Raw genomic sequence first — 18,205 nt, 5'->3', positions numbered from 1 at the left:
AATCCGACCAAAACATTACTCTTTGTAAAATGCCAATTTTTTAATTTCCTGTCATCCATGGAATCTTACATTTATCTATTGAGCCTCTTAGGAAAGCTAGAGACCCTCTAAACCCACCAATCTGAAGTAATAGAAACAGCTCTGGAATGGAAAGCTATGTCACAGTATATAGTGCTTGATGCGTGTTTAGTTTTCTATAGTTTGAACAGACAACTAATGTAACTAAAAATTTGTTTCCCTATATAACTCAATGGCAATACGTTTGTATCAAGTATTATTAAAAATTACATAACTCATTTCTTCCACTTAATTTCATCTTCAAAATGGTTTGAGGATCCATACTGTGAACACAGAATGAAAGGTCACAGTGCCAAGTGTAACAAAATTGCACAGCCCATTTAAAGAGAAATAGGGTGTCTCTCCTTTGTAAACTTTCAATTTGTTTTATATTGAAGTCACACACTGAAAAAAATAAGCTGCATCAGGTTCAAAAGATGTATTCACTAGAAAACTCATTTTTGGAGGACTGCAAAAGGACAGGTTTTTCTCATTTAAAAATGTTTGGAGATACTCCAATATGGCCGCAATAGCTTTTTAATAAAAGTATGAGTTACTATTTCTTGTGAACATTAATGAACAAATGGAACAGATGGTCAGGATAGATTGCAGATGTGTACACGGGTTTGAAATGGTTTTGAGCCAGTAGCTCAAAATCAATGAGGGGCTCCAAACACATCTGTAATTCACTCTGTACCACCTGTTCCAGTTCCTTTCTGTGAGTCATTACTCTCTTCCAGCATGAAATTTGTGATTTTCTTTAGATGGTTATTTTTCATGTATTTTCATACTTTTGTCATATTGCAGTGCCTTAGCATTGATAGCTCCAGTAATGTGCTAAAAGTCTTATTTCCAGAAAGCGCCATTCAAAAATGTCAAGTAATCTATTTTACTGCCCACTCCAGTTGCCGAGAAGGTGTTGGTGGGCCTCTCCTTGAATCACTGTAATCTTTGTGTTTATGTTGTTCACATGATGATGTTAAGTAAGGAATTCCAGGATATTGACACAACAGTGAAGGAATGGCGAGATATGTCAAAGTCAGTATGATGTGTGACTTGAGATGATGGCGTTCCCACGTTACTGCTGCTCTTGTTCTTCTCAATGGGAGGAGCTGTTGAAGTAACCTTGGTGAGATGCTGCAGTGCATTCTGTACATCGCACATACTGCAGCCACGGCAGAGGCACTAATCAAACAAACTGTTCTGTTCTGGATGGCATGGGGCTTCTTGAGTGTTGCTGCAGCTACATCCATCCAGGCGAGTGGTCAGCATTCCATTACACACCTGCCTTGGGCCTTGTAGGTGGTGGATAGGCTTTGAGGAGTTAGGGGATGTGCCACTCATCACAGAATACCCAGCCTCTGCCCTGGTCTTGTAGCCACAGTGTTGATACAGCTGGTCCATTTCAGCTTCTGGTCAATCATGATCCCAAGATGTTGATGGTGAAGGGCTTACTGATAGTGGTTAAGGGGAGATGACTAGGCTTTCTGTTGTTCGAGCGGGTTATTGTCCATATTCCACACCTTAGAAAGCACCAGCATCAGATTTTTGCTTTCACTTCCTTTTGAATTCTCCATAAACTGTTACTTTGCTTACGAGATAAATGAAAGACCACACTTTTTCCCGTGGCACCTCTGAATATAAAGTTCCTCATTAGCAAACAGCTTTCATGGGCTACAGAAATAAACACACTGAAATATAGATGCAGACACAGGAAATAGTCTCAGGATACAAGGTTCCAGGATCACTTTCAAAGTTTTATGAAGTGAATCACGAACATCTACTTGTGCCAACTGATGTTTAGACGTTTGCTTTCCTAACTTTTTTTATTCATTCATGGGGTGTGGGCATCGCTGGCAAGGCCAGTATTTATTGCCCATCCCTAATTGCCCTTGAGAGGGTGATGGTCAGCTGCCTTCTTGAACCGCTGCAGTCCGTGTGGTGAAGGTACTCTCACAGTGCTGTTAGGGAGGGAGTTCCAGGATTTTGACCCAGCGACGATGAAGGAACGGCGATATATTTCCAAGTCAGGATGGTGAGTGACCTGGAGATGATGGTGTTCCCATGAGCCTGCTGCCCTTGTCCTTCTAGGCGGTAGAGGTCGCAGGTTTGGGAGGTGCTGCCGAAGAAGCCTTGGCGAGTTGCTGCAGTGCATCTTGTAGATGGTACACACTGCAGTCACGGTGCACCAGTGGTGGAGGAAGTGAATGTTTAAGGTGATGGATGGGATGCCAATCAAGCCAGCTGCTTTGTCCTGGATGGTGTCGAGCTTCTCGAGTGTTGTTGGAGCTGCATCCAGACAAGTGGGGAGTATTCCATCACACTGACTTGTGCCTTGTAGACGGTGGAAAGGCTCTGGGGAGTCAGAAGGTCAGACACTCGCCACAGAACACCCAGCCTCTGACCTGTTCTTGTTGCCACAGTATCTATGTGGCTGGTCCAGTTAAGTTTCTGGTCATCGGTGACCCTCAGGATGTTGATGATGGGGGATTTGGTAATGGTAATGCTGTTGAATGTCATGGGGCAGTGGTTAGACTCTCTCTTGTTGGAGGTAGTCATTGCTTGGCACTTGTGTGCACGAATGTTACTTGCCACTTAGGACTACAATAACAAGAATCACAGTATGGGAAAGCAAAGCATTATAATCATTAGACAGCGCTGATTGGATATACTGGCTGCAAGTAAATCTAGATAGAATGGTGTAGAAAGGAGCAATACTGTGAAGCAGTCATCAAAACCACTATTCTAGAATATTTCTGTACTGATCAGCAGAGAACATAAGAAACAGGAGCAGGAGTAGGCCAATCGGCCCCTCGAGCCTGCTCCGCCATTCAGTAAGATCATGGCTGATCCAATCTTGTCCTCAACACCACTTTCCCGCCCTCTCCCCATACCCCTTGACTTCCTTGTAGTTCAAATGTCCGTCAATTTCCGCCTTGAATATATTCAGTGAGTCCGCCTCCACAGCTCTCTGGGGTAGAGAATTCCCAAATTCACGACCCTCAGAGAAGAAATTCCTTCTCATCTCCGCCTTAAATGGGAGACCCCTTATTCTGAAACTATGCCCCCTAGTTCTAGATACCCCCACTAGGGGAAACATCCTCTCAGCATTCACCCTTTTGACCCCCCTCAGAATCTCATATGTTTCAATAAGATCTCATTCTTCTAAACTCCAATGAGTATAGGCCCAAATTGCTCAACCTTTCGTCATACGTCAATCCCTTCATCCCAGGAATCAACCTAGTGAACCTTCTCTGCACTGCCTCCAATGCAAGTATATCCTTCCTTAAATACGGAGACCACAACTGTACGCAGTACTCCAGGTGCGGTCTCACCAGCGCCCTGTAAAGTTGCATCAAAACTTCCCTACTTTTATACTCCATACCCCTTGCAATAAAGACCAACATTCCACTGGCCTTCCTAATTACTTGCTGTACCTGCGTGCTAAGTTTTTGTGTTTCATGTACTCGGACCCCCAGATCCCTTTGTACCGCAGCATTTTGTAGTCTCACTCCATTTAAATAATAATTTGCTTTTTCATTCTTCTTTCCAAAGTGGATAACCTCACATTTTCCCACATTGTACTCCATCTGCCAAATTTTTGCCCACTCACTTAACCTATCTATATCCCTTTGCAGACTCTGTGTCCTCCTCACAACATGCTAACCCACCTATCTTTGTAGTATCAGCAAATTTGGCTACAGTACACTCGGTCCCTTCATCCAAGTCATTAATATAGATTGTAAATAGTTGAGGCCCCAGCACTGATCCCTGTGGCACCCCACCAGTTACTGGTTGCCAACCGGAAAATGACCCATTTATCCCGACTCTCTGTTTTCTGTTAGTTAGCCAATCCCCTATCCATGCCAAAATATTATCCCCAACCCCGTGCGCTCTTATCTTGTGCAGTAACCTTTTATGTGGCACCTTATCGAATGTCTTCTGGAAATCCAAATACACCACATCCACTGGTTCCCCTTTATCCACCCTGTTTATTACATCCTCAAAGAACTCTAGCAAATTTGTCAAACATGATTTCCCTTTCATAAAACCATGTTGACTCTGCTTGATTATCTTATGATTTTCTAAATGTCCTGCTATTACCTCCTTAATAATGGATTCCAGCAATTTCCCAATGACCGATGTTAGGCTAAATTGCCTATAGTTTCCTGCTTTGTCTCCCTCCTTTCTTGAATAGTGGCATTACATTTGCGGTTTTCCAATCCGCTGGGACCTCTCCAGAATCCAGGGAAATGACCCATTTATCCCGACTCTCTGTTTTCTGTTAGTTAGCCAATCCCCTATCCATGCCAGAGGATGCCCGTCAAGCTGGAAACCAGAGAATGACAGACTGGTTATACATTGGAAAGTACAGGACCAAAAAAACACTGTACAGTCAATTTGGTCAATCCCAAAAACTAACATTTCTCATCAGTCAACTCCCACAAATATCATAGAATTTAACAATACAGAAGGAGGCCATTCAACCCATCACACTTGTGCTAGCTCTCTGAAAGAGGTACCTATTAAGTCCTTTCACAAAATAATTACGAATGATGCAAGCCATTTGGCCAATCTTAGCTCATCCTTCCAGAAAGATCCTACATTTCCTCCATTGCGGCTTCTAGTTGTTTCTTAAATTGTCAGGGTGCTTGTCCGACATTCAGTTCTGGATGAGCAGAAATTTTCTCCAATTAAATATTGGGAAGACCGAAACCACTGTTCTCAGTCCCCGCCACAAACTCTGTTCCATAGCCACTGACTCCATCCCTCTCCCTAACATCTGTCTGAGGCTGAACCACACTGTTCACAACCTCTGTCATATTCGACCCTGAAATGAGCTTCCATCCACATATCCATGGCATAACTAAGACCGCCTATTTCCACCTCTGTAACATCGCCCGTCTCCGCCCTTGCCTCAGCTCATCTGCTGCGGAAACCCTCATTTAATGCAACATGCTCAGGCCACTTATTGGAGGGACTAACACCACCCTAAATTTAGCATCAATCGCCACTTGTGGCAAAGTATTCCACAATCCAATAATTCTATGCATGAAAAAGCTTCATTCCAATTTCTCCCAAGCAACATAAAATTGCCCGGCTATAACTTGAATTACAACTGGTCTGAGACTGCTAGCTGTAATGTAAATCTCTTAAAGGTGCTAGCAATTTAATTCTATATAGTGTCCAATCTCAAATATTTAAAAGCAGTTTTTTCTTTCATTATTTTCAAACCGAATCACAAAAATAAAATCTTTTAGCTTTAGGATTAATGCTTCAACTATGCTCTTCAGAGCCAGATAGTCCCAATAGTTTTGCTCTTGATTCCCACAGAGCGATCCACTTATTTTTGAAGCACAAAGGATAATTGAAAGATACTCTGGTCATCATTTGCACCTAAATACAAAATAATTAAGTGTTTGAAAATGTATTTATTTAAATGTAAAGAAAGACATGCATTCTTATAGCCCTAAAATACTTAACCAATCACATACTGTACCTTTTTGGATTGTAGTGACTGTTATTTTGTAGACAAACGTGGCAATTTTGTGTGTTGTTTGATCTGAATAATCAATGAGGAACTAAATAAAGTAAACATTTATTCAATTCTGAAGAAAGACTTTGATGACTTTGTCATGACTTTGCAGGTGTACCTTAATAAAGTACATTCTGCCTTTCACAGTGCTAAGCTGAGGATCCTCTATTTATAAATTATTTCTTTATCCTTGTTCTGAGATTTATGGCTGGCATTGTGCTAAAATGCACAAAAGGTCAGCTTTACATTCCATTAGCATAACTTAACTTCAACAGACTCCCCTTTTTATTAGTATTAAATCCCTGTAAGTGACTGGAAACTTTCTCCCTTTTGAAATAACCTTCACCAATGTAATCTTTAGACCTGTCACAAAATTGTTACGTCATTTCCCAGCTTTCTGAAAGAGTAATTTCACATTAATTATCGATAAGCAGATTTGTACTTATATGGCATTTCATTTCACACTGTCCATGTTGAGGGTAGAGTATGAGGAGCAAGGCCATGGAGTGAGCTGAAGATGCGGATTTTAAATGTAATGTGTATTGGGACAGGGAGCCAGTGGCAGTCCATAAGGACTGAGTAATGGATGAGTGGGGCTTACTGTGGGACAAGATACAAGCAGATGTATTTTGGACATGTTGGAGTTTATGGTGGTGATGGATTGTTAGTGAGGAAAGTATTGGAATAATCGAGCACGGATAAGGGTTTCAGCAGCAGAGGGGCTGAGGTAGGAGCAGCGGTGGAAATAAGTGGCCTTACTGATGGAGAGAATGTGGGGTCTAAAGGCTGACATGTCCCCTGGACCTGATGGCCTGCATCCTAGGGTCTTAAAAGAAGTGGCTACAGAGATAGTGGATGTATTGGTTGTAATCTTCCAAAATTCCCTTGACTCTGGAAAAGATCCTGCGGATTGGAAAACCGCAAATGCAACGCTCTTATTCAAAAAAGGTGGGAGACAGAAACTAGGCCAGTTAGCCTAACATCTGTCATAGGCAAAATGCTCGAATCCATTATTAAGGAAGTAGTAGCAGGACATTTAGAAAATCATAATAAAACCATGTTGACTCTGTTTGATTGTATGAAAGGGAAATCATGTTTGACAAATCTATTAGAGTTCTTTGAGGAGGGTGGATAAAGGTGAACCAGTAGATGTAGTGTATTTGGATTTCCAAAAGGCATTCGACAAGGTGCCACATAAAAGGTTACTGCATAAGAGCTCATGGTGTTGGGGGTAATATATTAGATTGGATAGAGGCTAACTAGCAGAAAACAGAGAGTCGGGATAAATGGGTCATTTTCAGGATGTCAATCTGTAACTAGTGGGGTGCCACAGGAATCAGTGCTGGGGCCTCAACTATTTTCAATCTATATTAATGACTTGGATGAAGGAAGCGAGTGTATTGTAGCCAAATTTGCAGACTATACAAAGATAGGTGGGAAAGCAAGTTGTGAGGAGGACATAGAGGCTGCAAAGGGATATAGATAGATTAAGTGAGTGGGCAAGAATTTGGCAGATGGAGTATAATGTGGGAAAATGTGAAGTTATCTTTGGTAGGAAGAATAGAAAAGAAAAATATTAAAATGGAGCGAGACTACAGAATGCTGCAGTACAGAAGGATCTGGGTGTCCTCGTACATGAAACACAAAAACTTAACATGCAGGTGCAGCAAGTAATTAGAAAGGCAAATGGAATGTGGCCTTTATTTCAAGGGGGATAGAGTATAAAAGTAGGGAAGTCTTGCTACAACTGTATAGGGCGCTGGTGAGACCACACCTAGAGTACTGCGTACAGTTTTGGTCCCCTTATTTAAGGAGGGGTATACTTGCATTGGAGGCAGATCAGAGAAGGTTCACTAGGTTGATTCCTGGGATGGAAGAGTTGTCTTATAAGGAAAGGTTGAGCAGGTTGGGCCTATACTCATTTGGAGTTTAGAAGAATGAGAGGTGATCTTATTGAAACATGTAAAATTCTGAGGGGGTTGGACAGGGTAGATGCAGAGAGGATGTTTCCCCTCATCGGGGAATCTAGAACGAGGGGGCATAGTCTCAGAATAAGGGGTCACCCATTTAAGACGGAGATGAGGAGGAATTTCTTCTCTCAGAGGGTCGTGAATCTTTGGAATTCTTTACCCCAGAGAGCTGTGGAAGCCGAGTCATTGAGTATATTCAAGGCTGAGAGAGACAGATTTTTGAGCAATAGGGGAGTCAAGGGTTATGGGGAGCGGGCAGGAAAGTGGAGTTGAGGCCAAAATCGGATCAGCCATGATCTCATTAAATGGCGGAGCAGGCTCGAGGTGCCGAATGGCCTGCTCCTGCTCCCATTTCTTATGTTCTTACGTACACTTCAGGGTTGAACAGGATGCCAAGATTACCCACAATCTTGTTGGAAAGTGAATGAGGCTAGGAAGCGGGATGGAGTAGGGTCAAGGAACAGAGTTTGTGGTGAGCACCCAAAACATGGCTTTAATCTTCCCGATCTTAACTAAAGGAGACCGTAACACATTTAAGACAACACCAGACAGACAGTCTGACAGCACCAAAGTGGCTGTGGGATCAAGAGAAGTGGTGGAGAGATAGAGTGTGTATCATCAACATACAGATAGAAGCTGACACCCTGTCAGCAATTGAAGGGGCAGAATATAGATGAGGGAAAGAAGGAAGCCATGTGTTGATCCTTGGGGGACTCTGAGGCGACAGTACAGGAGAAGGATTAGAAGCCATTACTAGAAATACATTAGCTGTATTCCATTAGGTATAAATAGAACCATGCAAGGGGTTGGCAATGAAAGACAACAGTGTCAAATGAACAAGAAAGATAAGAAGGAGTAGTGCACAATTATCAATGTCACAGAAGATGTGATTCATGACTTTGGCCAGTGTGGTCTCAATGTTGTGACCCTCCCACTCCCTCCGCCTTCTCAGTCAGAATCATTGTTGTTTACTGCCCTCCCAACCCCTGTGCTGACTTCCTCACTGAGATATCCTTTTACAAGCGGTAGCTCAATGATCAGGAGTGAGTATGAAGGAGACCTCGGGAGTTAGAGGTGGGTCTCATAGAACAGGTGGGGTTGGAGAGTGTACGGGTGGAGAAACTAGAAAGTGATATGGATTGGGGCTAGAATGGTTTGGAAGCTGAGCAGAAGTCTCGAATGTAGGAGCTCAGGAAAAATGTCATGAACGTCTCACAGGTGGGTGTGAAGGCAAGGGTGGAGGATACGGAAGGGGCTTTGAGGACAGTGGGTTCAGGTGAAGTGGAGCCCAAGGTTGTTCTTGCCCGAATAATTTTAGTGTAGTAGATGGCTTTGGCAGAGTAGGTTCAGTAGCTTTACATGGTCGAGTCAGAGCGGACGACTGATGAGACAGCCCCGTTGAGCACAAGGTACGCTCAAGATTATGCATTTCAGATTTAAGGGGGTGAAGATGACGGGAACATCAAGAAGCAACAGGAATTGGAGACAACAATTGTTTTGCTGGGAACAAGAATGTCGCAAGTGTATGGGAAGGAATGATTTAGTAGGCTGACAGCAGCAGAGTTGTCATAGCAGGTGGAGGGCCAAAGGACAAGGAGTTGGGAGTTATGTAGAGAAATTATGAAGGAGCTAGTGAGAAGTTTTTCCATGGGTAATAGGATTGGGGCAGGGCAGAGGTATGTGAGTAATAAAGGAGATGAGAAATGGTCTAAGATAGCTTTATCAGTGATGAGAAATTCGGGAGAGTCCACGAGAGATGACGAGGTCAAAACCATGGCCATGGGTAGGGAAATTTATGTGAAGGGTGAGATTAAAGAAGGCTAAAATGGCCGAGAAGTTGGAGGAGCAAAGGCTGGTAGAAGATGAGGCATAGATTAAAGTTAGCAAGGAAAATGAATTGCTTGGTGCAAAGACAAAGGGAGGAGAGAAAGAAGGGTATCTCAGTGAAGAAGTCAACACAAAGCTTGAGGGAGCAATAAACAGCAAGGATTTTGAGAAGGGGTGGGAGCGTGGGAACAGAATGAGGTGCTCAAAGGAGAAATTGCCACTGGTGTAGGGGCTGGGACCAGGGTGTGATTTGATGAGTAGAGCTACACTACAGCCACTGCAATCTGGGTGGTGCAAATGATGCAAAGTATAATCAGTTGGAGAAGCTTCAGTGAGGAGAAAAGAATCGTCATTTGTCAACCATGTCAGTTAATGCTAGGATGCTGATACATCTTATTTGCAAGAGAAAGTCAACATTTTGGAGGAATTGTGGAGTAAAGTGGTAAGTGGGATGGAAGGTTAGAAAGATTAACCGCTGTGAAACAGGAATGGATGCGAGCAGAAGCTGAGGCAGATAAGGCTGCTGCTCAAGGGGAGGCAATTCCGGGTGCCACGGTGTGTGTAGTAGAGGTCATCACAGAAGGCACAGAGGTTGACAGGAGGCTCATTCAGGAGGGATTCAAGTCTAGGATAGTGGCAGAAGAGAAGTTTAGCTGAGAAATAGTGACAAATGAGAGGGGCAGTCAAGGAAGGCACGGTGCTGTACAGAGGGAGAAGATAGGGGGCGGGGGGGGGGGTGGTGGTGGTGAGGCATAGCTGGAAGAGAAATAAACGGCTCAGAATAACTGGAAAAAGAATGAAGAGATAAGGGATCCAGACCCAGAGTGGCAGCTAAAGTGTGCAAGTGAGATAATACTGCAAAAATAAAAAAGTTCTAGCCTTTTAGGTTTATCTATTTAGGCATTAAATGCATATTACTATGTGATTCCTGCCAGGTTAACAATTACTATTTTACTGAAATATTTTGCACAAGAATAAAGTGAGATTCTAACATCTTTGATAGGCAGCAACCACCACTGTCAGTAATACAGTTCAAGCTGAAAGTACACATTCACACATGGATTAAAAACATTATAGAGTACAGCATTGTTAGGTTTTAGGAAATTGGGGACAGCGCTTTTGCTCCAAATAAAACTAGTCTGCAAATTTGATACATCAAATTATTCAAAAGTTCCATGTTCTTCCAATTCATAATACAAAATCTACAGAATTACAATTTTGTTAATGCTACATGAGAGAAGTTATGCGCATACTTTGGAAACTGGAGCAGAACCTAAATGTTTAGAGGGTTGCAAGAGTTTATTATATATTTTTGTATTACAAGAATTTTATTAAAACTTTTATGCAATACAAAAAAAGTTCTAAATGCACAAGTAATGATTAAATGACAGTATTTAATTTCTAATCACCAGATTAAAAACTACTCCTTTGGGAATATTTGATGAATTATAGGAAATATTAATAAATGCAACAGAACAAAGTGAATGCAAGTAATATAAATGATTTAAATCTTAACAGCACTTTCATTAGAAATGCCTTCAGAACACAGTAAATTATTTAGATAAATGTACGCACAAAGTAAAATGCAGACATAAATATAGCAGAATAAATACAATGGGCTGGATTTTGTCAGTATGGGCGGGCTGGGGCGTGTCAGGTGGAAATCGTGTCAGGTCCCCGACTCCTAAGTGAAGTGCTGAGAAAGTGGGATTTCCCCCTAATTGGCCAATTGATTTCCTGCATGTGGGAACCTCTGGCCCAATGAGTCTTTTCATACAGAAAGCCGCCTCCGATGACGTCATCAATGCTGTTGGATTTAAGGCCTGTAAGCAGCCTTGATTCTTCTGGAGACTGCAAAGGCTCTGCAATTTATATGAAGGGGTTGAATTGTGGAAAATGTCAACAATCAAGCAAAAGTGTGCTCCTCGGTTTGATGAGCCCTCCCTCCAAGCTCTGGTGTATGGAGCCGACTGTAATAAGGAGGTGCTGTTCCCTTCCTCAGGGAGAAAAAAGCCACCCCAGCAGACAAAGGCTGTGTGGCTACAAGTGGCCCAGGAGGTCAACACCATTTCAATGAGCCGCAGAACCTGGCTGCAATGCAGGAAGAGGTTTCATAACCTTCTCCGCACCGGAAAAGTGAGTATGACTTTCCCATCACCCTCAATCTGATCCCCATCGCCTCTCCTCACCAGCCTCTTCCTCCACATCCCACTTGACACTTACATCCCTGCACCCTTACCCATTCCCTCTCTCGCTATGGTCACATTCACTTAACTATTCGACCATGCAGCCCTCACACTTCCTATCACTGTGATGCCATGACATCAACTGCTTACAACACACAGGGTGGGTCCTTTGTATCCTTCTAAGCATCTACGCTATGCATTCACTACACTCACTCCTTCCATGGTCCATGGAGGAACTTAGTCGCAAGGGTATTGAAAACATGGTCATTGTTCAGAATAGAATGACATCTCTTGGAGCAATGGTCAGCTATTGGGCAAACAAAGCAGACCTTCATGCGAGTCCTTTGGAGTAGGACTTCCAGTGCAGAAATGGGTCCTCATGGCCCCCCTCAAGTGCAGCAAGGTGCTGTCAAGCCACTTGCTACCTCTGAAGTGGGGCTGACCCATGAGAGGGATGTTGGTGGTAGACAACAAGGAAGTGGGGGCTCCTCTCCAAGCACTCACCCGACTATGCTACAGCAAAGCCCTTGGTCAAAACCCCACCAGAGTCCTCACCCAAATGAGATGGGTGTCTCAGCCCCTGCACAGCCGTAGGAGCAGCAGACTGTTGGCGAGCCCGCACAGGTTCGCCACCCCAGAAGATGCCCGCCAAAGGCATTGAGACAGGAGCAGCAAGAGAGTGAGCAAGGGGCCTCCACATCTGCTGAAGCCACAGGGGAAGCACCACGTAGGAGCACACGCAAGAGGAAGATAAAGCACAAGTAGTCACAAGGGTAGTCACTTGAGTGCTGTGTTGTTTTGTTTTTGGATCAGCCATCATTGTGATTGCATTTTAAAGTGTTTTAATGGCAAACTGTTGAAGTTTGTGGCCTGTGTCATTTCGCAAATGGGACTTTCACATTGAGGGCTTCGGGCGCCTTGTGATTATCAGAATGGTGGTCAGAGTGATAGGATTCCGTAGGTTCTTCTCCATTGTCAATGATCTGGTAAGAAGGAGCGAGACTGAAGTGTTTGATTCTGCAGGCTAAACAAATTTGGCCAGGATGAGTGCGTCCCTTGCATCCTGGGCAGCAATATGGTGGTGCTCTGGCGTCTTCTGGCCTATGCATCTTCAGGTGGGTGACTAGCAGTTTGACGCTCCTGTTGATGTTCCTGCTGTTGGTGCTGCTGCGGCTGGTCTTCATCCGAATCTGATGTCCAGGAGGAAAGGAATTAAATGGTCGCCATGCTTCTGGTATATGCCTCCGTTGAGGAAGCGCTTAGTCATGGTGGGGAGAGGGGTTTCCAAGGAGGTCACACTGGAGATGGGTGTCAGGCTCCAAACTTCCACAACACTGAGTATGCCTGCTAAAAGTTCCCCCAGACCTGAAACAACAAAGTTCTGCCGCCTGCAAATGATCATCGGTGAAAACTCCTTTGTAATGGTGGAGCTGCAGCTGTTCGTAAGCAATCCACTTGTGAGGCCGCCAGGATTACCTGGCGTGTTCCAGAGGAGGCGTGTAGGATGGGGGAAATGTGTTAAAATTGGATAGGCCTCTCAAAATGGGATTATAGAGACAATTAAGTGGTTGTTAAGGGCCTTAAGGGCCTAACCCGCCTCTTGGAGGCGGGATGGAAAGCATGTCAGAAAACACGTACTTGGGAAAATTGCTCGGAGGCAGGAACGGGCCCGCCCGCCAGTTTTGGCGATTTTAACAACTCGCACGCCTCCAAAACCGCCTCCTTGGGGCTGGGAAAATCAAGCCCAATGAATTTGAGAAATAATTAATTTCCTTTCTGATATACCTGGGTTAGACTTTTATTCATTATTTTATGGTAGATTTATGAAAAGAGCATGAAACAACTTTCACACATTGCTTTTTAATTATTTGACTAAGGACAGTTTTTTGCATACGAGTCAATCACTATTAATTTGCAAAGTTGCCACCTTCCGATTTCCATCAAGCACTGTAATCGTACTCAGTATAAACTATTGTGAAGCGTGCAGATCACCACAATAAAATACATCACTACTGTTAATTCTAACTTATTACTTTATAGCCCATCTGAATGTCAAGCTAATACTGGCAAAACAACACAAGATTTGTTGCAGTCATAAACACATATTCAATCTCAATAACAGCTTCAAATAAACCTATGTAATATAACACTGAATTATTCACCTCTCGATATGCAGAGTAGCTGCATTTTAAAGCAAGACAACCAAATAAACAAAACAAAAAATCGCTGATCTATCAGACCCAGAAACAATGATTTGGGAGGAAAAATCAATCAAACCTGGGAGGAGTCATTACAACTAAATCAAAAGCAATGGGTAACGGAATCCAAGGGAAAATAAATCATTTAAGAACAATGACTTATTCACCAGTGCACAGAAAGCAAAACAAGTAATTATTGAATGCTACTAACACTTCCCAAAGGTTGCAGCACACATTAACTGTTAAAGCTGCAGTTAAGGGTTGAGCACGATATAGAGGTTAGCTTCCTCTGATCTTTCTTCCAGGGGAGAAACCTCCACACACTGCTGGAGTGAACCAGGATCAAATCACGTTTCTGAGGGTGGGAACGAAGGCACAAGAGATAACTTGCCTGTTTAGCAAGTTTGTGATGTTACATCACTGGCATCAGATATGTGCCTCATATGACGTCTTCCCACTCTCACGCTCCATACAAGGCAAATTCCACTCGTACAAGCCATGCAGTGAATGGATTAGCATGCTACCAGGTTAACAATTATTATATTGAAATATTTTGCACAAGAATAATGCGAGATTCCCACTGTGACATCTTTGCTAAGCAGAAACCACCAGATCACACATTTCAGGCTAAAAGTACAGAATGAGATTATTACAAGAGATAATTCACACAGAAGCAAAATCAATACAGGAAACTTTGTGCTATCCGGCACCGACCTGTTGCCGTTCCCTCAAAACTGCCAGACACACCAGCGTTAATGTTGAAGCATACGGAGCTTTTCATCTCCGTATCTGACAACAAACACTGTTGCTTAGCAACAGCTTCTAAACAGTTGGCCTGTACCTTGGAACCATCTCTGTAGCTTAGCAACAGCTTCAGAGAGACTTTGCAGAGCCTGACTGTTGAGAAAAAAAAGCCACGAGAAGAAAAAAAACCTAACAAAACGGCTCCTGATTTTTGCTGGTGGCTCGAGCTTGCCGGGCATTTAGCCTCCGGATAACACAAAGTTTCCTGTATACAGAATAATGTTTAACTTACACAATAGTTATTTCCTGACTTGAAAATAAAAGTGTGCTGGAGTTTTTCAGAATTATTTAATTGAGTCATTTAATGATTTCTGATGTAGCTATATGCATCTGCCCCACTGCGCTCTGGCTCACCATACGGCTACATGAACTAAACAGTCTGGGGTTGCTGCTCAGAAAAACCTTTACTTCCTTCAAAGTGGAAGCCAGCTTGTTTGAAGAAACCCCTAGTTCTTTCTCAACAGGCTGGTAATGGTATTCTATTCTCTAAGTAGGTAGGGATGTGGGTAGAAGCCCCATCACTAGCTGGAGAGCTGTTTACTACTACTGGAACTAATTGGCCCACAGACAACCATTCTGTATCTCTACACTGACTGCACTTGATAACGTTCTGGTTAGTATCCCAAATATTATCTCCTAAAAATTAGCGATAGTAACAACTATGTCAAAGCCATATCATTCACGCTTGCTAAGAAGCCACATGCTTCAGTTTCATGCGTGTAACAGGAATTTATACCACTCCATAACAAATACAAACTATTTAATGAATCCCCAACATTGGGCTTTCCTAAATGTAGGACTTCTATGCTGTTATTACAACACCAAATTTCATCCACATAGCAGGAAAGATTATACTAATCATGTCCACCAGTTACAAATACACTTAAACAGCATCTTTGCAGGTCTCTGTAAAAGTATTTCTGACATGAAACCTTGTGATCTATTTACCAATCTATATATTGAAAAGGATTATTGAATAAGATTGTTTACAAGATTATGGCTTCATATTAAACAGTGTTGCCTGCTCAACCTACCTCCACAGGCAATCATTTATATTGAGCATAATCTACATAACTCAATTGACTAAAATTACTCATAGCAAGTGAATATTAATAGAACAGATATACCTGTTAACTGTCTTTTGGTGCATAACATATGTAAATCTAACTGATGGCAAGATCACAACGATTTTCTTGCTTGATATAATCCATTCCATCAGGCAAATACCAACTAGTTGTGAAAACAGTTGAAGCATCAGTCAGTTAGATTTATCACCAGACATTAGCATACAGAGCACCTTCAATTGCTTGTACTGGCTTAAGATAACAAACCAGGAGCTGTGAAGGGTTAGAGTTGGTATGTGTTTGGCGGGGGGGGGGGGGGGGGGGGGTGCGTACACACACCTTTTGGAGAATGTGACAATTTGGAAATTAGGTGGTGGTCAAATAAATCTAAAGTGCACTACAACATGACAATAAAGTCAATGCTTCTGAATGCATCAATGTATTAAAACTGACTGCAGGCTCCTTTGGCTTATGATTCAACTCACTTCCTTTTGTACATATAAGTCAAAGATATTTTCCTAATTCCCTAGCATTTAAATATCAAGATGGCAGACTGATGTATTCAAAAGCAGCAATATAAATTTGTAAAATTGAATAAATAATCTCCATACCTTGTCTGCCAAGGCCTTCAGGGACGCCAGAAACCTTGGCCAAAAATCCTTGAAGAGAGGACGATCAATTTTCTTGAGGCTGTCCTTAGTACTTGCATCCACGCTCACATAAAGCTGAGTAACTGGCTCAAGTTTTCTGAATGAAGAAAAATTACATTTCAGCAAATTATTTCACTTACAGCTTTTTCTTCAAACTGAGGAGAATTTTTCCACTGTGACCAAATTCTTGTTTTAAAGCCTATCTGATGCAGGCATTTTTACAATTTTAATCATTAATTTGTCTTCCCCTCCCTTGCTTTGAATCTGACCAAGGAAAAGACTGTCAAGATTACTGTGGTCCAGATCTGTTGACAAGCCAAAGTAAAATACAAGATTGTGCTTATTAAAACATTTCCTCCCAATTCAAGAGAGACCTGACTCTCACTGTTAAACAAGTAGAAATGATTGATATAATCTGTTTATATATTAGAAAATCATGTATATTCACATACCTCCTGTCCAGAAACCTTACTTCCTACTGTCACATTAAAACTATCCATGTAAACATTTTTAAATGTTGATTTCCCATGTACACATTTGCCTGTCACTGTTTATGGATGAACCAATCAAATCATTCAAAATGTTTTTGGTTAAAATCTTTTTCTTCACAAATGAATTTTGTGGGGGGTAAATTCAATAGCCCCTGAAAACCGGCTCGGTTATCGCGACATACTATTAGCCCCTGCCCGTTGAGTCCGATGCAGGCAGCGCACAAACTACACGCTGCCTGCTAATTAAAATGATTGCAGCGGTGAGGATGCGCTAAATGCGCTGTTCAGTGGTTCAGCAAGGGACCCAAGTTCATGCAAAACTAGCACCACTTAAAGCTAACCTGCATTACTTAAAGCCAGCCTGCATTACTTAAAGGGGAGAGGCATTCTGGTTGCAGCAGGTGCTCGAAGTGGCTGGGGAAGCGAGTGTGAACAAGAAGAACACTGAATAATGGTGCTACAGGGCAGAGAGTGTGCTCCAAGGTTCTCAGATGCTGCACTAGAGGCCTTGATGGAGGTGGTGGACAGGAGAAGAGGTGTCCTCTATCCACAGGGAGACAGGAGACCCTCCAGACAAACTCGAAAAAGGCAGTGAGAGCAGATAGCCCTGGCGGTCAATGCCAAAGGTCAAGCCCCAAGGACCTGGATGCAGTACCGCAAAAAGTTCACACGAGTGGTCAAGGTCAGTGAATTCATCTTCAAATGCCATATCCCACCAACTGCACCACTAGTCTTACACACTGCTCAATGCACCACACACACCCCCATCACTCGCCTACCAACAATCACGACTCATACCTCATTCAGAGCTTTACCTCACCTTCATACACTTAGCACTGCTGCAAGCCTCACTTCCAGATCTCTCCGCTTGTACACACTGCCAGCTATTCAACCATGACAGGCACATCACCCAAACACATTGCACCACACTCCCCTCTCTCTTGCAGGACAAGGTGGCTCATAACCGGAGGCAGCAGGGACTACCCTCAGGGAGACAAACGCACCTGCATGACCTAACCCCCATGGAGGAGACGGTGCTGGAGATTATAGGAGTGGCCATCGCTGAGCCCGAGGCCAGCGGCAGGCTGAAACCTTCTAAGATGATGGTATCCTCATATCTAATCCTCCTTCCCCCTCATCCTACAATTTCTTCTGATTTATAAGCTGCAGATGGTGTAAGCACACATCTCTTGCTTCCCCCCACCCCCCCTTTCAGATAGACAAGAACTGCAACCTGGCCAGGCAGTGGTGACGGTAGAAGAACTGGAAGAGGAAGGCGGCAGTGATGCTGAAGACATAGCACCATCACTGAACTTCACAATCGCAGCAATCAGCTCAGATACTAACACTCCGCGTACTTTAGAGGATAGCTTAGATGTGGAATCTGCATGTGGTGAGACACCGGGCACGTGGCCTGCAGCC

The 18,205-nt window shown here is 43.0% G+C and overlaps 1 protein-coding gene across 4 annotated transcripts in view; it reads right to left on the bottom strand.

The window, feature by feature from the left end:
- tyw1 (tRNA-yW synthesizing protein 1 homolog (S. cerevisiae)) overlaps positions 1 to 18,205 on the bottom strand; it is a 217,681-nt gene that overhangs the window by 88,419 nt on the left and 111,057 nt on the right. For all 4 annotated transcript variants that reach the window (XM_085964469.1, XM_085964470.1, XM_085964468.1 and 1 more), the window contains exon 13: positions 16,254 to 16,389. In XM_085964469.1, the coding sequence (XP_085820595.1) occupies positions 16,254 to 16,389 (136 nt within the window). The remainder of the gene's footprint in view (positions 1 to 16,253; positions 16,390 to 18,205) is intronic.

The sequence above is a fragment of the Somniosus microcephalus genome, chromosome 22, assembly GCF_052327205.1.
Source record: "Somniosus microcephalus isolate GS21.2 chromosome 22, FLI_Smic_1.0, whole genome shotgun sequence".
Lineage (NCBI taxonomy): Eukaryota > Metazoa > Chordata > Chondrichthyes > Squaliformes > Somniosidae > Somniosus > Somniosus microcephalus.
The sequence above is the reverse complement of the archived record's forward strand: the minus strand, read 5'-3'. Positions and strand labels throughout refer to the sequence as shown.